Source organism: Euwallacea similis, chromosome 8 (genome assembly GCF_039881205.1).
Source record: "Euwallacea similis isolate ESF13 chromosome 8, ESF131.1, whole genome shotgun sequence".
In the NCBI taxonomy this organism is placed as follows: domain Eukaryota; kingdom Metazoa; phylum Arthropoda; class Insecta; order Coleoptera; family Curculionidae; genus Euwallacea; species Euwallacea similis.
Window position 1 is genome coordinate 4,055,326 of NC_089616.1, and position 21,179 is coordinate 4,076,504.

The 21,179-nt window shown below is 41.7% G+C and overlaps 1 protein-coding gene and 1 long non-coding RNA gene across 3 annotated transcripts in view; one reads left to right on the top strand and one right to left on the bottom strand.

The window, feature by feature from the left end:
- The window catches only part of LOC136410195 (uncharacterized), a 90,679-nt gene that overhangs the window by 68,621 nt on the left and 879 nt on the right, over positions 1-21,179 (bottom strand). The window lies entirely within an intron of this gene.
- LOC136410194 (homeotic protein ultrabithorax-like) overlaps positions 1-21,179 on the top strand; it is a 109,056-nt gene that overhangs the window by 63,349 nt on the left and 24,528 nt on the right. For both annotated transcript variants that reach the window (XM_066392227.1, XM_066392228.1), the window contains 2 exons: positions 10,358-10,554; positions 10,615-10,776. In XM_066392227.1, coding sequence (XP_066248324.1) covers positions 10,358-10,554; positions 10,615-10,710 — 293 coding nt within the window. In that variant the 3' untranslated portion in view covers positions 10,711-10,776. The remainder of the gene's footprint in view (positions 1-10,357; positions 10,555-10,614; positions 10,777-21,179) is intronic.

A 21,179-nucleotide genomic window follows, 5' to 3' on the forward strand; every position in this document is an offset into this window, starting at 1 on the left:
AATAACAGCAATTAAAGCAAAGATTTAATATCGGGGGGGTAGAGGAGAAAGACCCCTAACGAAAGCTATAGTGTTATACGGAAAACGACGTCGGTATTTACGTGTTGAGCATAACTTCACAACTTTGCCTAATTCCTAGGGCCCTAAATATGTCTGGAACTTAAGCCGTCCGACATCTTTAGGAAAATTAGTTGGGTATCATGGAGGCGCATTTTTCTCCACCAAGAGATAGGAACTTTTACACCACAAGCCTATTAAAAGTTGAGAAATTGCTTCGGACGCCAACAGGAACTTTCCCCATTTTAGGGGCAATCGTGAGGAAAATGCCTTACGAGAACATTATTAGTTTATGTTGGGGAGGATCCATAGCGGTTATCTTTAGAGAGGGGTGCCTTATTAGTGCATTCTTTACTTTACGATGATCATAATCGCGCAAAAAATTCAGGCTCATCAGGGGATGACCGTCACGCATATAATCTTGTCAAAAATCTCAAAGTTATGGGACGTTTAGCGAAACAATTACGAGCAGTAGTATAATGAATACCTAATGAAAACGTTGCCGTTCAAATTACAGCAATGAAGTAGCTGTAATTATAGGTGTAATGGCGGCTCTCTGATGTAATTGGTGAGCTAGCATTTTACCCGGTTACACGGTGATTCTTTGGAAATTATGCTTTATTGCCAGTGTACGCAATCGAGTGAGGGTTTGTAGTATTAGGTATATTAAATGGGACTATTAGGCCTTGTTCTGTGTGATTGTACAAGTCGAGAATTCTGCCCAGTGAAATTGCACCTTGAAATGTGGGAGTGTTGTTAACAGGTTCTTAGGAAGACTGGCGAGATTTAGGAACGTGGTGTCGGTGAAACGAAGCAGTATGCAAAACTATGGGATAAAGACATAACTGAAATACATAATGCATGATTGCGCCAATAAATTATCGAGGAAAAGGCCGAACGAAAAATTAAGACTTGCAATGGCATCGAGGAAAGAAGAAACGCGGCACGAAGAACCTTTGTTCTCGGCTGCACACAATGGAATGTAAAACAAGCCAGGACCAGGTTTACATGTAATTTTAATCAAACGCCGAGCTGCAGTAGCCCTAGCCGATATTATAATTGGCCATTCTTAGAGGTGCGATTTTGCACACAATTTGCAAGACAACGAGAGGGGCGAGATCTATATGGATTGTTCATAAAGATCGGGAGAGAAAAGGCAGTTTCGTATACCCACGCCTTACACGGAAGGGGAATTTTTTCACTTTTACGCTTAAAGGAGCAGGCGTTTTCACCCGATGTCCTAAAACGGTTGTCGTGGCCTTAAATTTCGTGCCGAAGGCACACCGAAACGCTAGAAACTCGAACTTCTGCGTGTAAGATTCGATCGCACAGTTGTCGAACTTTTCGAAAATCAACTCGCCGGTTGATGATGAAACCGTTGAGAACGTCGAAGAGTGTGAACCTTTCATAAGCTGCTCGTTTGATCGCGACCGTAAGCGTCCACCGGTCCGGACAATTGACATTCTGGCGCGGCGCTGAACGTGTAATTTATTCCAAAGCGTTTCCTAGTGTAATGCTCTCAGGACAAAGCAAAAATCTAAACCGAAGCATAATACCACTTGAACGCCGACAAATCAAACCGAAATTAACTATTTGCCCAAACCGAACCTAATAATCGTAACTCAGACCATGCACCCTCTAACTCGATTCGGTCCCGTTTGACATATCTCTATGTGCACAGCCCTATATTGACTTTGCCTAAAGCCAATACAAAGCTCAATATATAGTAAGTTACTCCCTTGGAGACCGCACCGATTCCCTAATTGTGTTTACATCACGCCACGACCCACCAAGTGACGTGTCGTCCGCAAACTTTACAACCCCGTTGCTGAGTTACGGGCCCCCGAAACTTAGTTCCAGGCCTGGATGTCCCGCACTAAACAAAATTATTCCGCAATTACCGTTCCGAATGCCCCGTTTTCTATTAGCCGTTTGGTTTTTCCTCTCATTTCAGTGATATTTCCATTTGCGAGTGCCTTTAAGGCCCATGAAACCAGACCCAATAAATAAAGTGCGCTGTTGCCAATAAGGTAGCTGCTCCACCGTCTAGGCGGAATATCTCAATCAGGCAGTGCACGCAATTACCCGTGGACTCATAAAGATGGCGGATTCTATGCATGTCGAAGGAGAGACAGAAACGAAATTAACGGGGCTAAGTTATTAAAATACGAGGGTGAGGCGGCATTACAGAACCAGCTTTTCTAGAAGTACGATTTGCCGCACAGCTGGGTACTTTTGCTCGCCGATCGCTGGTACTGCCACATGCATCATCCGCCTGATGTTTGGGAAATGATGATGATTTTCGGACTTCTCCCAGCGGATCTCGAGGGTTGAGAACGCGTGTCGCCCCCCTAGCCCGAAGACGTCCCCGACGAAGAGAAATATTTTCTTAGAGATTAATTAAGATTATTATTTCAAACTGCACCCAGCTCTAATTTGTTTTTTGTGTTCCGTCTTCCGGAAAGGGTCCCTCCCGAGCCATATCCAGATTAAGAACTTTTTTTATTTTTATCTCACCATCGAGGGCCTTCTCCCAATTAAAAACGCCTCTCCCTCGGTCTCCCGAGAAATAAAACTGACTGTATAAATGCATTATGGTTTGCCTAAAATAAAAAGCACGAGTGACATAAGGCGGTTTGGGCCCCGTTGCCCATGGCGACCACCCTAAGTTATCATATAAGAGAGAAAATGGAAGAAATTGGATATAGACGCGGTTAGATATATTGGTTTATTGGTTGTTTTTGGCTCTGGGGACACATATGTTTTCTCCATGATTATCTGAGCGCAGTTTTTAGGTGATTTCTCCTGATTTATTAGGTTTCTTCCATCGGTTATTGGTTTTGTTTCACAGGGGGAGAAAGTTCGCTGAATTGGGTTCGTATTTTTTTAGGCTCAGAAGCGAGGGATATATATACAAAACCCATCAGGAATCAAGTCGAAAAAGGTTCGAGCACGTCAGTGTTTCATTTACATGGAACATCACCTTCACTTCTGCTTTTTCCAGCACCTCATTTTCCATCTCCAGCTTCGAGCAGGTATTCCATCAGGCCGTTCTCAGCTTTACCTACGTGCTCTAGTCCGAACTTTATTCCCTGCCCGAAAACGCACCTGAAGTGTTTCAGCTCTCTTCGTCTTGTCAAAAAGTAAATGGAAATTATGGCCTTTGATGAATGGAATATCGATGAAAAGCAATTGAAAAGAAAATCTTAGAATTAGCGGCTTAGTTCTGAAAATTTTGCCGGAAAAAATTACCTCGTAGAAACTAACCATTAGAAGCGCCCTCTGTACCTAAAGAAGCCTTGGAGGCAAGACCGGCTTTGACAAGAACGACGTCCTGGGCGAAATTTTTAATCATTGTCTACCCCAAAAAAAAAAACACTGACCGGGGAAGTATGCCGCCCTTCCTGGTTTACCGTCCTTGGCCAACGTCCAACCCGGCCCCCCACGGGGCCGGTACTCCCTGGGTGTAACAAGTAATAGAAATATTGAAGAGAATTCTGGAATGTTCTTTGATATTTTCTGTCCTTGACAGTGCCACTCTTTAAGGGAGGCAATTCCAAATGTTTGATGTTTCCTGAGTTCTGGAAATCCAATTCCTCGAATTGCTGATTTAAAAGTTGCGTCAGACCTCATGGCTTCTTCTCCACTGTGGTCAGTTTGTCCCAGACACTTTCAATAATCCTTTTCGTTATAATCAGTCCAATGTATCTCTTTCTCAAAAGTGCCAAATAAATTTATCCCTGTTCTATCTGTGTTTCCATACTTAATTAGTATTCAAGCTACTACCTGAAATAACCCGAAGATTTACTCCTCCGGAATAACTTTTATACGGACAAATTGGCTGAACAAAGTAATGAGATTTAAATGCAGATATAACTCCATCCCCCCTTTTCGATCCTCAAGGATGCATGATTAATGCCCAACCCTTTTTTAGGTTCTACGCTAAGTTTTATATACGTTTAAAATTCATCGTTTTACTGCTTTGGAACCTAAGGCACTGGGAAGACTGCTTCCAAAAATATAACTACGAAAGATGGCTGCAGCCTGGAACGAATCGTGCGTTTGCCGATGGGGAAAAAGTGTGGGCAAGCGCGCTTCGAGAGGGGGAGGAGGAGGGAAATTCCAATTAAACTCGAGCAATAAATCCTGGAACATTCCGCCACCGGAAGATGAATGGCTGGATGAAGTTGGTTGAAAAATTGCCCGCTTAAGGAAACGCGAAGCGGAATTTAAATCATACTACCTGGCGTGGTGGTGGGGGGGGGGGATGCTTTTTTTTCATTGTGCTAACTAACTCCGGTTTACTCAATAATCCACCAATTCTATTAAAATAATAGCGGTTCTATTTGCTTTTAAAGCATATTTCCTTCCTTTACTCGAAACACACGAAATGGGGAGTGCCCTAAGTGATTTAATTTGACTGCTCGGAAGATTAGTGGTTTTCCCTCACGTTAGCCCTATTGGGATACCACCTACACTTTACGTATGTACACGTAAAATTACTCGTAATCAATTTAGAACAAACTCAAGATTTATGAGGGTCGTCTTCAGGGCAATCGGGTCGCTTTCTTTTTTCCTTTCAGTCTATGAGCGCGGCTTAAAAAACGAACTTTCTAATCCCTTTCTACAAGAGCGGCTGCGGGGGGCCTTGGTTTTTTCGCAATTGGTTCAAATACCTTTTTGCTCTTTGGAGAAAGTGGGTTGGGAACAGGGGGAAAAGTTCGGGGTTGCCAATTTTTCCACAAGTTGTAGGTAGCATTTATTGCAGCGTAGAGAGTGCGAACAACAAATAAATGACTATTCCCTGAAGGCGATAAATTAGCGGATAAATTAAACTTTTAGGCGTCGGAGACCATTTTGGGCCGTATATCTTTGGGCTAAACACAGCATTCCAGATTTATTTTTATAAATTACAGTTTTTCTGACCTGCCATGTTGGACTGCCGGTTCATTCGTTTATCTAGACAACTCCGACCGGGCCAGTAAATAACCCGTGGCAGCCAAAAACCGGACTTGTTAATCACGTAGTGTACAGGGTGAATCATGGGACAAGCGCATTCCTAGTTTATCAGATACAGTTTGTGCGGACTCATAAAGGCGTACGAAGACGATTGATTCGATCTAATTTTGCATGTTCGGAAACCTTTTTCGCGACATCGATGCGGAACGGAAAAGTCGCAGACCGAAACCGTTTGGGCCTTCGGCTGGTCCTGGACGCCTCAATTCGGGTCCTGGAGCCGTCGAAATGATTATTTATGCTCACTTCGGTTTTTAGGGGCACTCGAAAATCGCGAAAATTATATCAGAAACTAGCGTGGGATCCACTTCGGGGCTTCACTAGTGGAAAACGAATTTTAAACCTCCTTAATCGACGTTCTAATAACTTTCTAAACCAACTTTCGGATGACTTGTTGTGAGCGAAGTTCGGAGTTTGGGGAAAGACGGTCAGGTGGCGCAACGTGCGACCGCCATTAAAAACACATTAAGTATTTATTTTCAGTTCAGATAACGGATCGTTCTAATCGCCCTTTATAAGAGGCAATTCCTGACACCCTCATCTAACGGCAGTTTAAAAATCCCCAAAAAAAATAGTCGGTTGATTGTTCTGCGGGCCTCCCACCAGACGAAAAATCTCTGGTAGTTGTCATTGCGTGGATGTTGATAGTACCAGCATTAGGGGGCGGGGGGGTTCGACCCAGGGCGGCGCACCTTCCTGGTCGATAGTTTGTGTTTGAATGGGGGGGATTCAAAATTTCGCCCAGGACGCCAGCCTTGCTGAGGCCGGCCCTGATCGCATCCCTATACACATTCAAATTGTGTATAACTAACTTGAACTAACCCATTTTCTTAACAGGATTAGAGAGTCAGTGGGCTTGGCTCAGAGGCGGTTGCCCACCTAGCGCTGATTCGCTCGGACTCTATTTCGATCTTTAATTCCGATATCTCTCGGCTGTTGCCTCCACGATATCTTTGGCCATTTTTGAGATAACTTCCTAGTTTCCCTTGGTGTTCGTTTGCAAAATTGCGATATTTTCTTTCGTGGCGTTTGGTGTTCGTTCCTCGTTTTTCGTTCTTGATTAATAAAGTTGGATCGGACGTCTGCATAAGCGTAAGTCCGCCAAAAATCACCATGCAAATGTCGGACCTGGTGGACGTAAACAAATTACCTTTCGCATCAAAGGAAACGTCCAAAATGCCCGATGACGGCAATAATCCACCGAAACAAACGGGCAGATTACGAGAACTTTTAATGGATTTTTTCCAATACTAAATGCCATTTAGCGAAACTTCTTAGCACAAATTCTTTGCATCTAATGACATCATTTTCCTCGATATCCAATATTTCTCCCCGAGATAGTACGGATCGTATTGATGAGAGCACATTAAAGATATGGTCTTCATTACTGTAGCAAGGCTTCGGCATGTTCTCTTTTACATATCTAGATGCACGATAATACTCGTGCTGATCTGTAGCATGGCCTCAACTCATGTCGATTCGGAAATATGCATGGGCTTTATGGGGTAATAAAGTAGACTTGATGATGTTATTAGGAGCTGGTGAATTTACCAGCAGCACTAGTCTTAGGGGCATTATTCCGGCCTGTGCGCAGATTTTTTCCTGTATACGTTTAGAAGGAAAATGCAAGTAGCCATAATAGAAACGTTCGTCTGATTGCGGGTAATAGTGTGGCACCAGTGATTGATGGCCGCCTCTAGAGGGTTATAGCTTAAATTTGCCTTTATTGACGTGTCGGGCAAGTGGTCAAAAGTCGTAATTCGCCCCAGAGAGAGTCAGTCGTAGATTCGAATGCTAAAGCTGTCGGTGCTCAATCTTTGCCAGGCAGGCAGCCCAAACCTATTTGTTTATAGAGCAATTTAGTTAGGTAGCCGGAGTTCAATTTATTTGCAAATTTCCTACATAAATTCGAGGGATCACTTGTACCTCGTTAACTAGGCGCGAGACCGTGGCTATTTCACACCGTTAATTTATGGTGTAATGTACACTAACACCCCAATTATACATCTACATGTAGGGGGTGTCTTCCATGATTCCACTCAGAATGTTCTATTTTTAGCGCCAGCGTCAACAATGTTTAAACTTCGTGAATATTTTTATGATCTCGAAGGGACAGTCGACTAAAGTTTGGGGTGGAATAAAAAGGGTCTGTTATCCAATTTAGCAGGGCGTGCGCCCTTAAATTTACCGTCATCTAAATAACTTAGGAATGTCGTGGAAGCAATATTACTTCCATACTTACTGTTGCATGGCGCGGAATATAAGGAAGGGTGGAAGATGCCTGCCGGGGTCCGAGCAATTTGTCACCCCATCTTTGCCGGTTCCACGAGCTGAGAGCAGCGGCGTAGTACAACGGCACAATTCTGAATTCGAATTTTTGTTTCGAAAGTGCTTAGCAACAAAAATTACCTTTCAAAGACCATTAAAGTCCCTAAAGCTAAAGCTCCCCGGTAATTACTTCGATCCGGTATCGGTTCCGGGCAATTTCGGGACTTTATCGGCGTCCCGGGCGTGACCGGACGGAAGTTATAAGTAGATAGTCAATATTTCAAGCGGACAGCGCGTGCGAAGCGGCAAACAGGGCCAAGTTGCCGCAAAATGCGTGCAGATGGTCCTCCTCGCCCGCCTCTCCTGGCCCTCTCTGATTTATACATCCAGCCTGGTTTACAAGCTGCGAAATTTGAGGGGAGATTATAATTAACTGAGGTAATATTAGGTCCACGACAATAAATATTAATTCGAAAAGTTCATTAACTGCCTCAGTTTTAGGCCCCTGGCTTGGGGCCCTAGCATCAGGTACACACCTGGAAACTTTGTTTTAAAGAAAACAATTTAAAGCCAACAGTCAAATTTACCATTCGTGTATGTTTGTGATAACCGCAAGGAAATTTATTTATGTTAGACTGATTTGTCTTTAAAAAAGGAGCGTTTTTGTTGAGTCGCGTCATGGTGAAACTTCCTTGGATTTCGCCGCTGTGGATGGGTCTCTTCTTGCCAAAATAGGGCCTCGAGACTGTAAAAAACGATTTCACATCCAGTTCTTCTAGATCATTAGTTTCGGCTCTTTGATTGAGCCCATGAAAACCGGTAAATAATTGAATTACCGATTTGCCCCCTCCCTTTTTTTTTCGAGGGATACATGTAAGGCACCACGAATTTATCTTTCTCCCCCACGTCTTCTACGTAAAACCGACTATACCCAGGAAGATGAAATTTCATTTTTAAGCTCAAGACACACATGGGTTTTCCTACCTGACCCGCTCGGCTAGATATAAAGACCTTTATCTCTGTCAAGTTGGTTCGGAATTCCACAGCGGGAAGTCAAAACCGAACACCAATCATGTTGCTTCCTTCAGCTTTGAAGGAATCCTGTTCAACGGCCATTTCATACATATCTTCAGTCGGTTTTCGGTTGGTTGTGCTCCCTTTGTGACTGTGTCTTCACGTAGTTTTCTATCACAGGTAAGATGATTTTTCCGTATGTTTCTTGCCTTTCACTCCCGGTAATTTCCCACTTAAGCTGCTTGAGAAGAAGTGGGAAAAAGGAAAAAGACATAATTCGGGTACATCTTCAACGCGGGGAATAATAACACGTTTCTGTCTCCTTTTTTATTATCTGGGCAACGTTCGCTTTGTACTTGAAGTTTTAAATTATACCTCTATAACTATAGCCGTGTCAAAGATTAAGTGGGTGTTTCGTAACACGTATGAAAATAATAATTAGGAAGATTAAATCGCTTTTAAATAGTTTCAGCTTAAGCGTCGCTACGTTCTAGAATGCTCTACCAGACTATTGCTGGCAGATATTTATTGACTTTGTTTTGCATATTTTGTACTTTTTGTGCATTTTGTTGAGTAAACGTCGTGGTCCGTCGTCTTCTAGGCATTTTTTGAAGCTCGGGCACTATCACGAGGTTGAAAAGGGCTCGTAATATGGGTCTTTCTGCGTGAGATAGACGCAGTATCAGATAAACTGTCTCGAAGCGAAAAAATCAGCGGAGCAGAGGCTCCATAAACCATCTTTTGTTTCGCTTCTTCTTTGTTTTTTGTCCCTTCTTCTTCTTTTATTAACTGGCCGCAGCGTAAGTTCAATCGCGCTAAGCGAGAGACCACACATTGCGATAACAATTAACAGGAATTCCATATCGATTTGTTCCCGAACTGAAGCTTTCAGACTACGTTCCTTTATTACGGATTTTGACCAGTAAAGTTGGGTCTCGTTTTCACTGCTGAGATGGTCGTAATCGGTCACATAACGGAGTGCGACCCTAAGGTTTGCGTTGAATTCGGAAAAGTCATAAATGTCAAATTTTGCGCCATCGAGAGCTAGCCGGAAGAACGGGAGCGTTCAGGGAACTTGCTTCAGTCTCCTCGATGGACCTCTGCGAAGTCAGTTTGAGAAAATTCTCAACGAGTCCCGGAATGAGAAAATTCCCAAATCCTGTTCAACTTCTTGTGTTAAGGCCTCCTGGTATATTTGCTGGCGAAGAGTCCCACTGGCCGCTGTATGGTCATTTTGCGAGAGTTCTAAAACGTTTTGAAGAGAGTGTTTGGGTCAAAACCACCTCAAAAAGTCATCAGGGTAGAAATCCTTTTGAACGGACAAAACATTCTGATCATTGTAGTAATTCTTATGATGAGTTAGTAGTTTCTCGAAAAAACTTTCAATTTTGTGTGTGAAAATTGATAAATTTAAGTGCGCTTCATGTGACGTAAATCTAGTGAAAGCGATGTCATCAAATGCGTCTCAAGAATGAAGATAAACTGGTGGAAATGCCGGAACCCATCTGTCATTTGAAGGAACTTCAACCAATGTTGAGGAATGAAGCTGAATGATGCGACGCCATTTTAAGTTTTTTTTTGCATTCCCCTGTGGGTTCCTCTGGTCGGGTTTCTCGGGACATTTAAGAGGGAGTTCCTTAGGACTCCTTTCCTGGAGAGAGTTTCTCAGCTTTGCCAAAAAACCCCAAGTTAAATTGTTTTGTAAAGGACCGAAGCAACTTAATGGGCAAATTAAACTTATGAACATTAATCAAATTATATCATTAGAATCCAATTGAACAAAACGTAAAACAAATTTTATCACCCGTACCCTCCATAAATCCAGCGTAATATTAAATTATTACTTTATTATTGTAAAAACAAAACAAATATTTAGTGAGCAGCAATAATTGCCGACAATATCGATAGAGTAATTATGAAATATGTTAAAATGTAGCCAGAAGCTGAATTTTAATAAATATCCATATCACGTACATTTTTAACGAGGAAATTTTGGTTCCAGGTGCAAATGGCCTCAGAAGGCGTGGCCGACAAACGTACACCCGGTACCAGACGCTGGAACTCGAAAAGGAATTTCACACGAACCATTACCTGACAAGGCGGAGGCGAATAGAGATGGCGCATGCCCTCTGTCTCACCGAACGACAGATCAAAATCTGGTTCCAGAACCGGCGGATGAAGCTCAAAAAAGAGATACAGGTAGGCCCTTTTGGCTTAGACACTCGCAGCTGTTGTAACCTAATGCAGCCCTTTACTTAGGCCATCAAAGAACTAAACGAACAAGAGAAACAGGCGCAGGCGCAGAAAGCGGCGGCAGCGGCGGCAGTGGCGGCGCAGCAAGTGGATCAAAATTAGTTAATCCCCCCACGTCCCACCACTGGTGATATTGATGGGACATGGCTGAGTTCATTTACTTAGAAGGTAAGTGATCTCTGGCCCATGTATTAGTTGCAATAGCCAATTTGGCGACCTCCGAAATCAAGTTTCAGTTGCCAAATTTGTCCTTAATATGTATTTCTTTGAGGAGGAGAGCTATATCGTAGATAATGATCTCTGTGTTATCCTTGTATACGTAACTTATTCTGATTTGTTTTGTTAATAGTATTATCCCCACATCGACCACGCGGTTAGGCCACTATATGCATATTATTAATATTATTTTAATAATATTTTGTTATTATTTTGCTAAATAAGTTAATAAATTTAATTTCGGCGATTTAAATCTTTTATTTATTCAAATCAGAGCTTAAAATTTGTCAAATTCAAATAACAATATTGAGTTTCAACTGAAGGTTTTTCTTTTTCGCTCAGTGATAAAATGCCGCAAAATGAGGATTTTGCATAGGAAATTTTTGCGTTATTCTCAGAGTAGGCGGTTTCAGTAAGTTCGTTATTGCTACACGTTTTCAGTAATTCTCATAACCGAATCGCCTTGGAACGCGACACTAACTTAAAAGAACTCCATTGCAAACGTACTCCAAATCTTTCTCGGTGTATTTCTTTCTCAAATTTCAATGGATCCGTGTTGTGTTCCCTCCTTATCTCGCTCTCATAAATCAAAGCAAACTAGCGTGGCTGAATCTACTTAGGCGAGGCCAAACCATTTCCCGCCTTTTTTCGTCTCTCTTCGATAGGATCTCATTGTTGTTCTAATGTTGATCTAATGGACAATAGTGTTCACGGTAACTCAAATTAGTGATGGATACAACTCTTGAATCATGAGCGAGCATGGCCACCCTCCGCGTCTGTCCAAAAATCTACCGCCAACTCTCCAACATCCTGTGTCATTAGGAATAAATCCGCCGATGATTCAATCAATTAACCATTCGCATTGTCTCAGCTATCTGTTGTTATTTAAATAAATAAGCGCTGCAACTTACTTGTGGCATGCCCATTATTATGCATATTATTGTATAATTATCGCATTAGACCTATTAAATAAATTAAAACGATAAGGATGAGATTATGAGCGTTGGCTAGGCACCCTGTTAGCTGGTCATTAGCAGTGGATAAAGAAAAAATACGTGACAGTAAATAAGTGATAATATTGGTAATTAATGGGTTGTTGCGTAAGGTCCTGAATTAGATTTTGGTTTAATTGCAGGAGAAGGTCTATACGCTCCGAACCGCCCGGGCCGGCTATTAGGGACTTTGCGTGGTAGCATTTATTACTTCAAAGTAGCACTGATACAACTTTTAAACCTCTAAGGTCTTAATAAATCGAGGCGCAATCTACAAAAATGTTTTTGCGAAGACTTTGCCAACACGAATCTAATTCCGTCAAAGGAATTCCGCACGTAAAATCCGACAAAAGTTAAGCCCAACAATCACCCCCAAAAATTCAAAAGTCACTCCTCTTCTCACCACTAAAAACCACTAAACCATTAGCTGTCCAATAAAGTTCTCTTTCAACTTTACGACAACCACTCATCATCGGGCATTCAAAGCGACAAATTTGCATGGCCATAAGCGACCATTAAAGGATAATGACAGAATCCGGACAACACCCCTAAACGCCATTAAAATCCCTGTAAACAAGTCGATGAGTAAAATGATCGGTGGTCGTAAAAGTAACACCCTCTTGCGCGGCTCGAATGGGGATAATCATAACGATGTTTACGACCGTAAAGTCGCTCGTAAAATGGCGCAGGTTTACCATCTTCGAGCTTTTATCGCTCTATTTTCTCAATTTTCCGGTTGGATTGTTTAAGTAAACTGTGAAAACAATTATTCAACCCTTTTCTTACAATTTGCGTTAAAAAGGGTGAAATCCAAGGGAATATTGGGAAATCTGGCAACCGCGGTGTGAAGTAGTAATAAACCAACAGGACTCGTAACTCACTCTGTAGGCGAAGAAGCAGACGAGGCGCGCTGCGGCGGCTGTAAACCGAACTATAAAGTACGCGTGAATGCCTGTAATGTTTATGGGGTCATAGTTGGGCAACTAACTGCTAGATGGCCGTCGCCGCGGAGTAATGGCCCAATTTTGCCTGCGTGTGTAAGTCGTGTTTTATTGGGTAGATGGCGCTGGCGATTCGTTGGATTTAATACATGGAGTGTAGTTTAGTCCGGTGAATTCGGGGATATTTTTGTTTATTTATTTGGTTTTACATGATTTTAGCATTGGACTATTTAAAAATTTGATTGCCGTAGAGCGTTTCATTAAAAACCAAAATACCAACAGAAATGGTTGATTAATATGCGGGAAATATAATTAAGCGATTTAAATTCAGGGTCACAAGTAGACAAACTGAAGTTTCACACCTTGAGATAACAAACTAATTAAACAATGTGTATTTTGGCCCTGGCTCAACATTACTGTTAGTTTTCGGGTCTTTGATAAGGCACGAATCTTGTTTTTGATTTATGCGTAGCGCGAGAATTTGTTATGGAGGAAATAAAAAAATTTCACAGAAACTTCTTTTCAACAACAATAAAACTTATATTCGGAGAAGGAGGCCATTTATAACATTCTTCTCGGTAACGATTTTCTTTCTCTTGATGGGGTGGGTGCTCCCCGCATAAGGGGAAATGTTTTATTGATCAGCCCCTTTTTCTCTCTCCCGCCCTACTCACCCTCTCTCCCTCTTTCTCTCGAGTCACGTGTTCAGCCACGGCCATAATTCACCCTGGACAGCCATATTTTTTCCTTCTGAACGCTGTTTTTGTGTTTTTAATTAATAACAAGAAAAATCGCCATCCTCGGTTATTTATTGGCGGGACTCCTTTGATGTATATCTTAAGATGGGTGGTTTTGTTATGACCAGTTTTGCAGGTAGATGAGAGGCAGTGTGAAGAGAGCTATTGTTTGAGCATAGTCAAAACTGAATGCGTTGTAAATCACCAATATGTATGTAGTTCTAAATTATTTTTTTCGGTTTTTAAGCTAACTTTTTCGGCGATAGATCTAAAGTATCAGGCCGAACTGAATTATTATTATTTCTCAACGGGAGACCGAAAACAGCCTAAGCATAGAAAATTCTTGATGGTCCCCAGCATGAAGATACGCCATTGATTTTTAAGCCACACCGTGCTGGGTTCTCTAAACGAGGCATATCCCTTAATTTTCTTAACCATTTAAAACGCAGCAGGCATTAGTTTCAAAAAGGATTATCCACAGTATTGGCCAACAACTGACCATCTGCCCACGAGCTATTTAAATGCCACTCAAGGTCCACCCTTCTCTGAGGGCCCTTCGTCCATGCAAAATGGCCTTCTTAGCCCTTTACTAAAGTTGTTTTCCCTGCATTTGCAGAAGTTTTATCCTCCGAAACGCACGACCCTGCCATGCCCGAAACGTTTTTATCGCCCAACTTTGTCCTTTCTTTCGGTCCTCTCATTTCTCGGTTGGTTGGGCGCAATTGAGTACCTTTTTAAGTTTCAGGAACTATAGTGTCAGTTTTATCTGATAGCCACCACGAAAATTTATCGTTCTTTCTTCTTTAAGGATGGAACACTATACAAACAGTTTTTCAAATCTCGGATTCGGCATTTGAATGTGTCCCAAAGCAGGGTAGGACTTGATTTTTGCCCACTGGGGAAGAGCTCGAAAATCTCTAATATCGCCTAGAGCTGCCCGTTACTCGAGTGTTCCATATCCAAATAAGAGGCCCTCAACAGCTGGTCAGAAAAGCGGCTGAACAGCTGATAAAGATTACTTGCGCGATGAGAAAGACTATGCCTGAAACATTGTCGAGCGCTAATGCGGTCCTGTTAAATTAAGCACAAGAACTGAAACAAAAGCCGCCATCTTTTTTAATTTTCACGTTACGTATCAAGTCTTTATTTTTCAGAAGGAACACCGAGAAGGAGAGGTGACAATGACAAGTTCCCAGTAAATACTTATTTATGGGTTCTTATAAAATAGCGGGGAGTTTCTCCTTGGCAGCCCACAGTCCGGCAGAGGCCTTTTTTTAAGTAGGATTTATGGGCTCAAGGATTTTTCTTTGGAGGATGATGCGTGTAAAAAATATAGCTCCGTTTTTACGATCCCCGGGGTTCCGTATTGTGTTAAGAATGGAGATAATTTACAGGGTTTCCAACTAAAATGTTATTGCTGCGTCCGCATGAGCCCCCTTCAAAATCGTCATGAGGGCAAATTAAATTATCGGCTGAGTAATAAATAATTATTTAACCCCGTTTTAAATTGACAAATCCCGATATTTACGAGGCGGCGGTAATCATGGTTCTTGTAATCCATAGGATTTGGGCTATAAGTCATTATTAAATTATACTTATCGTCTTTTCTTTCCGCACTTTCCCGATAATATCGGGGTTCAGGGAGAGCGGAGAGGGAGGCCCGTTTAAAATTTTCATTTAATAAAACTACACGCAAACCTCAAATGTGGAGGTTTCCTTTAATGGAATTCCATCGGTTGATAAGGCCCCCAAAACGGACGCGTGCCAACCACTTTAAAAGCCATAAAATCGTGACGAGCGATCCATAAAACCGAATACGAAAATGAATGAAGAAGTAACGTGTAATAAAGGCCTAACACACTTCTGGGTAGTTAAAGTGATTTTTACGATCTGTAAACTCGGTCGTAAATGTCTCGTAATGTTCCGGCGTTACAGTCGTATGTTAACACCGTTAACAACACCATCAGTCCGCCCGCTCGATCAACAAATCATTATTCATAATCTGTTCAGTTTTATCGACTTTTTATGTAGCATGTAGGCGCACCTCAAATTACGAACAACCCCTTGTAATTACTAATTGAACCGTTGTGCCGATTCGCCCCCGCCATTGTCTAGGGCTAACTAACCGACCCCGGGGATAAAAACGGGGGTTGCAGACTTTAAAACTGCCCTCATAAATCGCCAACTACGGATGGGATTGCTGTCGCAAAGAGGCAAGCGGCATCTGTAGATAAAGTTGTTTTAGCTGCAATACGACATTTTAATTCTGACATTTGTTTACCCGAGAAAAAGACGCATGTCCTAGATTGCAACGGATAAAGTCTCGAGCTCGCGCTTTTCGACGAATTCCACGTTCTTTGGCCTTATATGAAAGTGTGCCTTGTTAATTTAAAATGCCTCTGCCATTCTTCGTAATGGTCGCTGCGAGGTTTTTCTCTTCGGATTTGATATGGGCAAATTATCGTCAACCTTAGAAGATGATCTTAGGCGCATCTTATCCAAATCGCCTCATTAGGAGTTGGGTGAATAATACTCGCGCACGCGCACCGCTTGAATGTCTCGAGGACCGCGAATAAACACGTGATCGTTTTGACAAGCAGAGAGTGCAATGCCAGAGCGTCATGTAGCAGCTACAACGCCACCGGCCGGACCAGGTTTTCTCGTATCAAAAGGCTCTCGTTTGAAAATTTTAATGCAACACACTGAAAGATGCCCAAAATATTTACCTCGCGATATCCTTTCTCTACAGGGTGTTCGGCAAAGTTGGTACAAAACTTAAAGTGGACGTACAACCAAAAATAATAAAACAAGTTCCTATCAACATCGGTCCGACGGAGAACCGTTTCCGAGATATGGTCCTCCAAACGGGTCTTATCATTTGGATATTTGTTAAAATAGCTTTTTTTCTGATTGAAATGGTGGAATGAAAATTATAGATAATAATCATACCACAAGGGTCTTTAACTACTATCATTTTCATCAAAAATGATTATAAATAAGGGTACTCTTTTAACCACCATTAACGAACGTTTTTCGATTTTTTAAAATCCTTTAAATGATTAATTCATTAAAAAATAATATTATTTACTTAAACTTTTTTGAATAAAAAGTGTCTTTACTCTTTTTTTCGAATTCTGCGCAATTTACTCAGAAATAATTACTTTTTAAATAACGTATAGCTCAGAACAGTAACATTTTTTTAACATTTTTCACATAAAAGGCATCTTTCACTGCTACAGTTTCATTGTAGTAATTGTTACTTTCGTATACTATTCGTATGCTATTATTACGTTTCTTTAGTTTCTTAGTTGTGATCTTTGTGCTTGACTTTGCATTACATTCGAATTTTTAACAATCATGGACCATCATGCTTTAGTAACCGTGAATAGGAATATGAAATATATGTTAAAAATATGAAAGTGAAAATCACTGCAATGAAATTGTCACCACGAAACATGCCGACTATGTCAAAATGTTAAAAAGTATTACTCTTTGGAGTCATGCATTATTTAAAAATATAATTATTTGTAACGAAACTACGCAGAATTTGAAAGAAAAATCCTTAAGAAAAGCCTAATTTGTTAAAAAATAATATTATTTGCTTGATATTTAAAGAATAAAAAAAAAATTAAAAATGTCTATTAACGGTAGTTAAAAAACTACCCTTATTTATAATCGATTTTAAGGAAACTTGAAATTAAAAACCCTTATGGTATGATTATTATCTACAATTTTCATTTCATTATTTTAATCAAAAATTAAGTTATTTTAAAAAGTATCCAAATGATAGTGTCTCTTTGGAGGGCTACATTTCATAACGGTGCTCCGTAGGGCCAATGTTTACAAGATTTTTTTTTACTATTTTTGGCTCTACTTTCACCTCCTTAAGTTCAGTACCAATTTTTCCAAACACCCTGTATCTAAAAAACTAAGCGTTTGCCGATACATGAGGTTTTTGTACGCGTTTTTGGACGTGCTATCGAGCGTTAAAATCCTGCGGTTAAAAACCTGGAACCATATGAAAACTTATCACCCCGTATGCAGAATAATGTGCTCCTTCAATCGAATCATCAAAACCAATCTTCAAAAAATTGCAACGGCTCATGAAGTTCTTTCTGAATTTGCTGCTCTCTGAACTCGTTTTGTGATGACCTGGCCAGTATATCATTCCGACCATTGGTGACCGTGACTTATTTTCCGTACACACGTGATTTATAATGCCTTCAATTTTGGCTATTTAATAACGACCATCTTTTAATAGATATTACAGGTTGCAGAAAGTACAGGTTGTCCGAAACAGTGGCGCGCACATAGCCGGGCAGAGTGGTGCTGCGCTAGATTCGCCTTAGGGCCGCCACTGAGCTGGGTTTTTCTGTAGCTTTAAAAATGTACGTATACGGAATCGATTATCAATGATCCCCATTAACTGATGATTTATCATTAATGGATGAGTTTGATCGCGTTGCGATTGGTTTGATGCGGCCTAGTGTAGCCATGACTTCTTGCATTTGGCCAGTCACAGCTCCTACGTTTGCCACGTGATTTTCTTATTTAGGCGAGACCTCCCTAAACGTTTTGGCCTGAATTTATTTTGTCTTTTCCAAGCTCAGAATTACGATCAATGAGCACGTGAAGATTACCCAAAGAGCAAAACTTGAATTTTAACCGTTTCGGAAATAATAATGAACGTCTTCAGGGGGCTTTCCGATGAAGATGAATTCGATATTCGCGTGGGGCGATTTTGTTTCAATTTCGTGTGCGGTTTCAACCTCAAGTTTTTTCATCGGATTTTTGCTTCTCGCTGTTCGATTAGGCAGACATTTTCCCGTGCACCGTCCCGAAAATTTCTCATTGAGAGACTCTCGGAGCGTTTTTCTGCTGTTCAGTCCCCGGTCCATTGCATTTTCCAAGGCGTATTTTTCACTTTTTCATGACGTTTGTCGGTAATAAATCCGAGTGAGTTTTCGCTACATATTTGTCTGTGGCAAAATGCAGACGCATCCCAAATTTCCTGTTGCATTATCAGTCGCACAATTTACCAAAATTATAAAGTCGAGCGGAGGCGTAACAAATTTCCCGCCCGCAACAAATTTTCACCACAGCAGAGCAGCGCTGGAAAATGCGAGAAATTTTCCCACGTCACCATATTTCAACGTGTCCGAGCGAAATGCATAAATTCGTTCACATTTATTATTGCGCAGCGGAAATGTTGATGGAACACACTACCCGAGTATTTGTCATTTAATGAAAATAAGCGGAGTTTTAACGGAGATTTATTCAGTGCCAGTCTGAGTGAAAAATGCATGTGTAAAATGCATATGGAAGTCCAGATGTCGGACGGCCCAACGGGGAGACAAATGCCCCATTTTCGCCTCAGTTAAGACAATAAACCGAACCTAATTAGGAAACTATTTGAAAGCCTACAAACTGCAAACTAATCGGTAAAAGAGCCACATAATGCCGCTTCGCTCCCCCTTTGAAATTACCTGAGAACGTTATTTTAAATTCAGGCATCTGTCTTCCTTACTTGGGGCGTCCCTACGTCCCGCGCCGCTCTCACCCCCTCTCGAGCATCCCTCGAAGGCCCATGTGACCGGCAATTCTTCACCCGGAGACAGCCACCCCATTGCCACGGCGATAAATCCTGTTCTTGCCACTTCTAATTGGCTTTCTTTAAAGTGTAGTTTAATTTCATGTTAACTCGGTATGTCTCTCCGGAAATTTACGAAGGCAGTGCCTCACGTCTTACAAATGATGCAATGTCTACATGTCCGCGGCGGACGTGAAATATGGCGGCGTGCGAAAATTTCGCGCATTTTCCGGCGTAAATTGTGTGCCGAGAATGTGAACCAAATTTCGTGGACGGCCACTATACGAAACATTCTTGCAGCGGGGTGTATTTTCGAAGATGGCGTGCGGACCCTTCATACCTCGAGATTGATTAGGCCCGTTTCTCAAAATGAAAACCCGCACTGGCCCAGGTATATATATCGGGGCGGGTAATTGAATTTCTCCCCCGGAGATGCTTCTTAGATCATATTTTTCGGGGGAAACACGTACATCTTCGACGTGACTTATAGTACGATTATGGCTGGGAGTGTTATTCTGGAAACTGATGGGCTCCGTTCATTTCCACCAGAATAGCTTTTTCAAAGTCCTCTTCAATCCACCAAACCAAATTTATCGATTAAAGATTCCCCGTTGAAGGAGTGCTTCAGCAGGAAGTGGGGAAAAATAGCTACTTATTAAATTTGCATTTGGTGGAATTTGTGTACGAAATGAAGTCAGTTAATCATGGAGCGAGCTGCTGGTTCAGTTTTCTGCGTTCGCCACTCCAGAGCGCTCTGGAGCGCCGCCAGTAAATTATGGCATATTAATCTCTTCGCTGCAGTATTAGTTACGTTAATTATGCCCCGCCATATTGAGGATGATGGACAGTGCCGGATTCAGCAGCCAGTTTCGCACCCCAAAGTGTTTAGCCCACGCCAGAAGCGTGCTGGGGGCAATTTCCCAGCCAACAATTAGAAAAGTTTTAGCAAGTTTTTAGCCGTCGAGCTCGGAAAATTCGTCTATTTTCCGTTAATAGTTGTCGAAGTCGCGGCTTGACACGGGCCAGGGGCGTGCAGGTGCTAACCGCGGATGAGATAAGTTTTAATACGATTTTTGTCCAATTTCTCCGAGACTCCTTTGAAGGATTGGATCGAGATACGTCACTGGGCGTTTGTAAAATATCTTTCTCTAATATTCTCCACGAACGTAATAATTGAATCCTCGGATTTCTCAAAAGCCAAAGGCGTGCTGGGAGCCATTTCCACCTCGTCGGTTCGAAAAGCTTTTCCCTGAAGATCCCCTGAACTGACCCCAGTGTGGCGGGAAATATGCACGTCAGGCGAACGCCCTTCAATAGGACTGGTCAGCACCTACTAGCGGACCTGCCGGATCGTCTCTGGCCCCCTGGATACTATTTCAGTGGACCCGGAAAAAACTAAAAAAAGTCGGGGAAATGATTTTGAAACTGTGAGTCCCCTGCAGGAAAACTAATGTCCGCAGCTGTTTGCAGATAGAGCGGAAGTTGTTGACCCGACTTCAGTAGCTCAGAGTCGGAAGCTGAATGAGACCACTTACAGCACCTCTTTGTAGATTGCATGTTTGACCTTGTGGACTAGTGGGCGAAATTGTACATTGTGGACGTTGTAGGTGAAAAAAAAAGTCATTTTGGAACGTGACACTGACCCAAACAAATAAAGATGGATTTTCGAAATAATTGCTCCGGAAGTCCGTCCCTGGGCAGAAATAAAGACGCAAACCAAGACCATCGTAAAAGAAGTTTCAAACACGAAACTGGGAACATAAAAAGGCGTCCGCTGAGCTGATTTTAATTAATACACATATATCGAGAGAAGTCGAAACTATCCAGAGTCTGATTTATGGAAATCCCACGGGACGATAAAATACCGTGTCCGCATACTGCAAATTAATTTAAACAACAAATTATAATCTGGCCCGATAACGTATGGTTTATTAAAAGCGCAATAACATGTGTTTTAATGCGAATTGTAATTTTAATAATTGAGAATTATTAAGAGCCTCTGTTGTAAATTCATTTCGCCACCGTGCGATACTTTAGTCGGGCAAACGTATTTTCACCGGCATTATGCCATAAATAAGATAATTTTATAATTCAA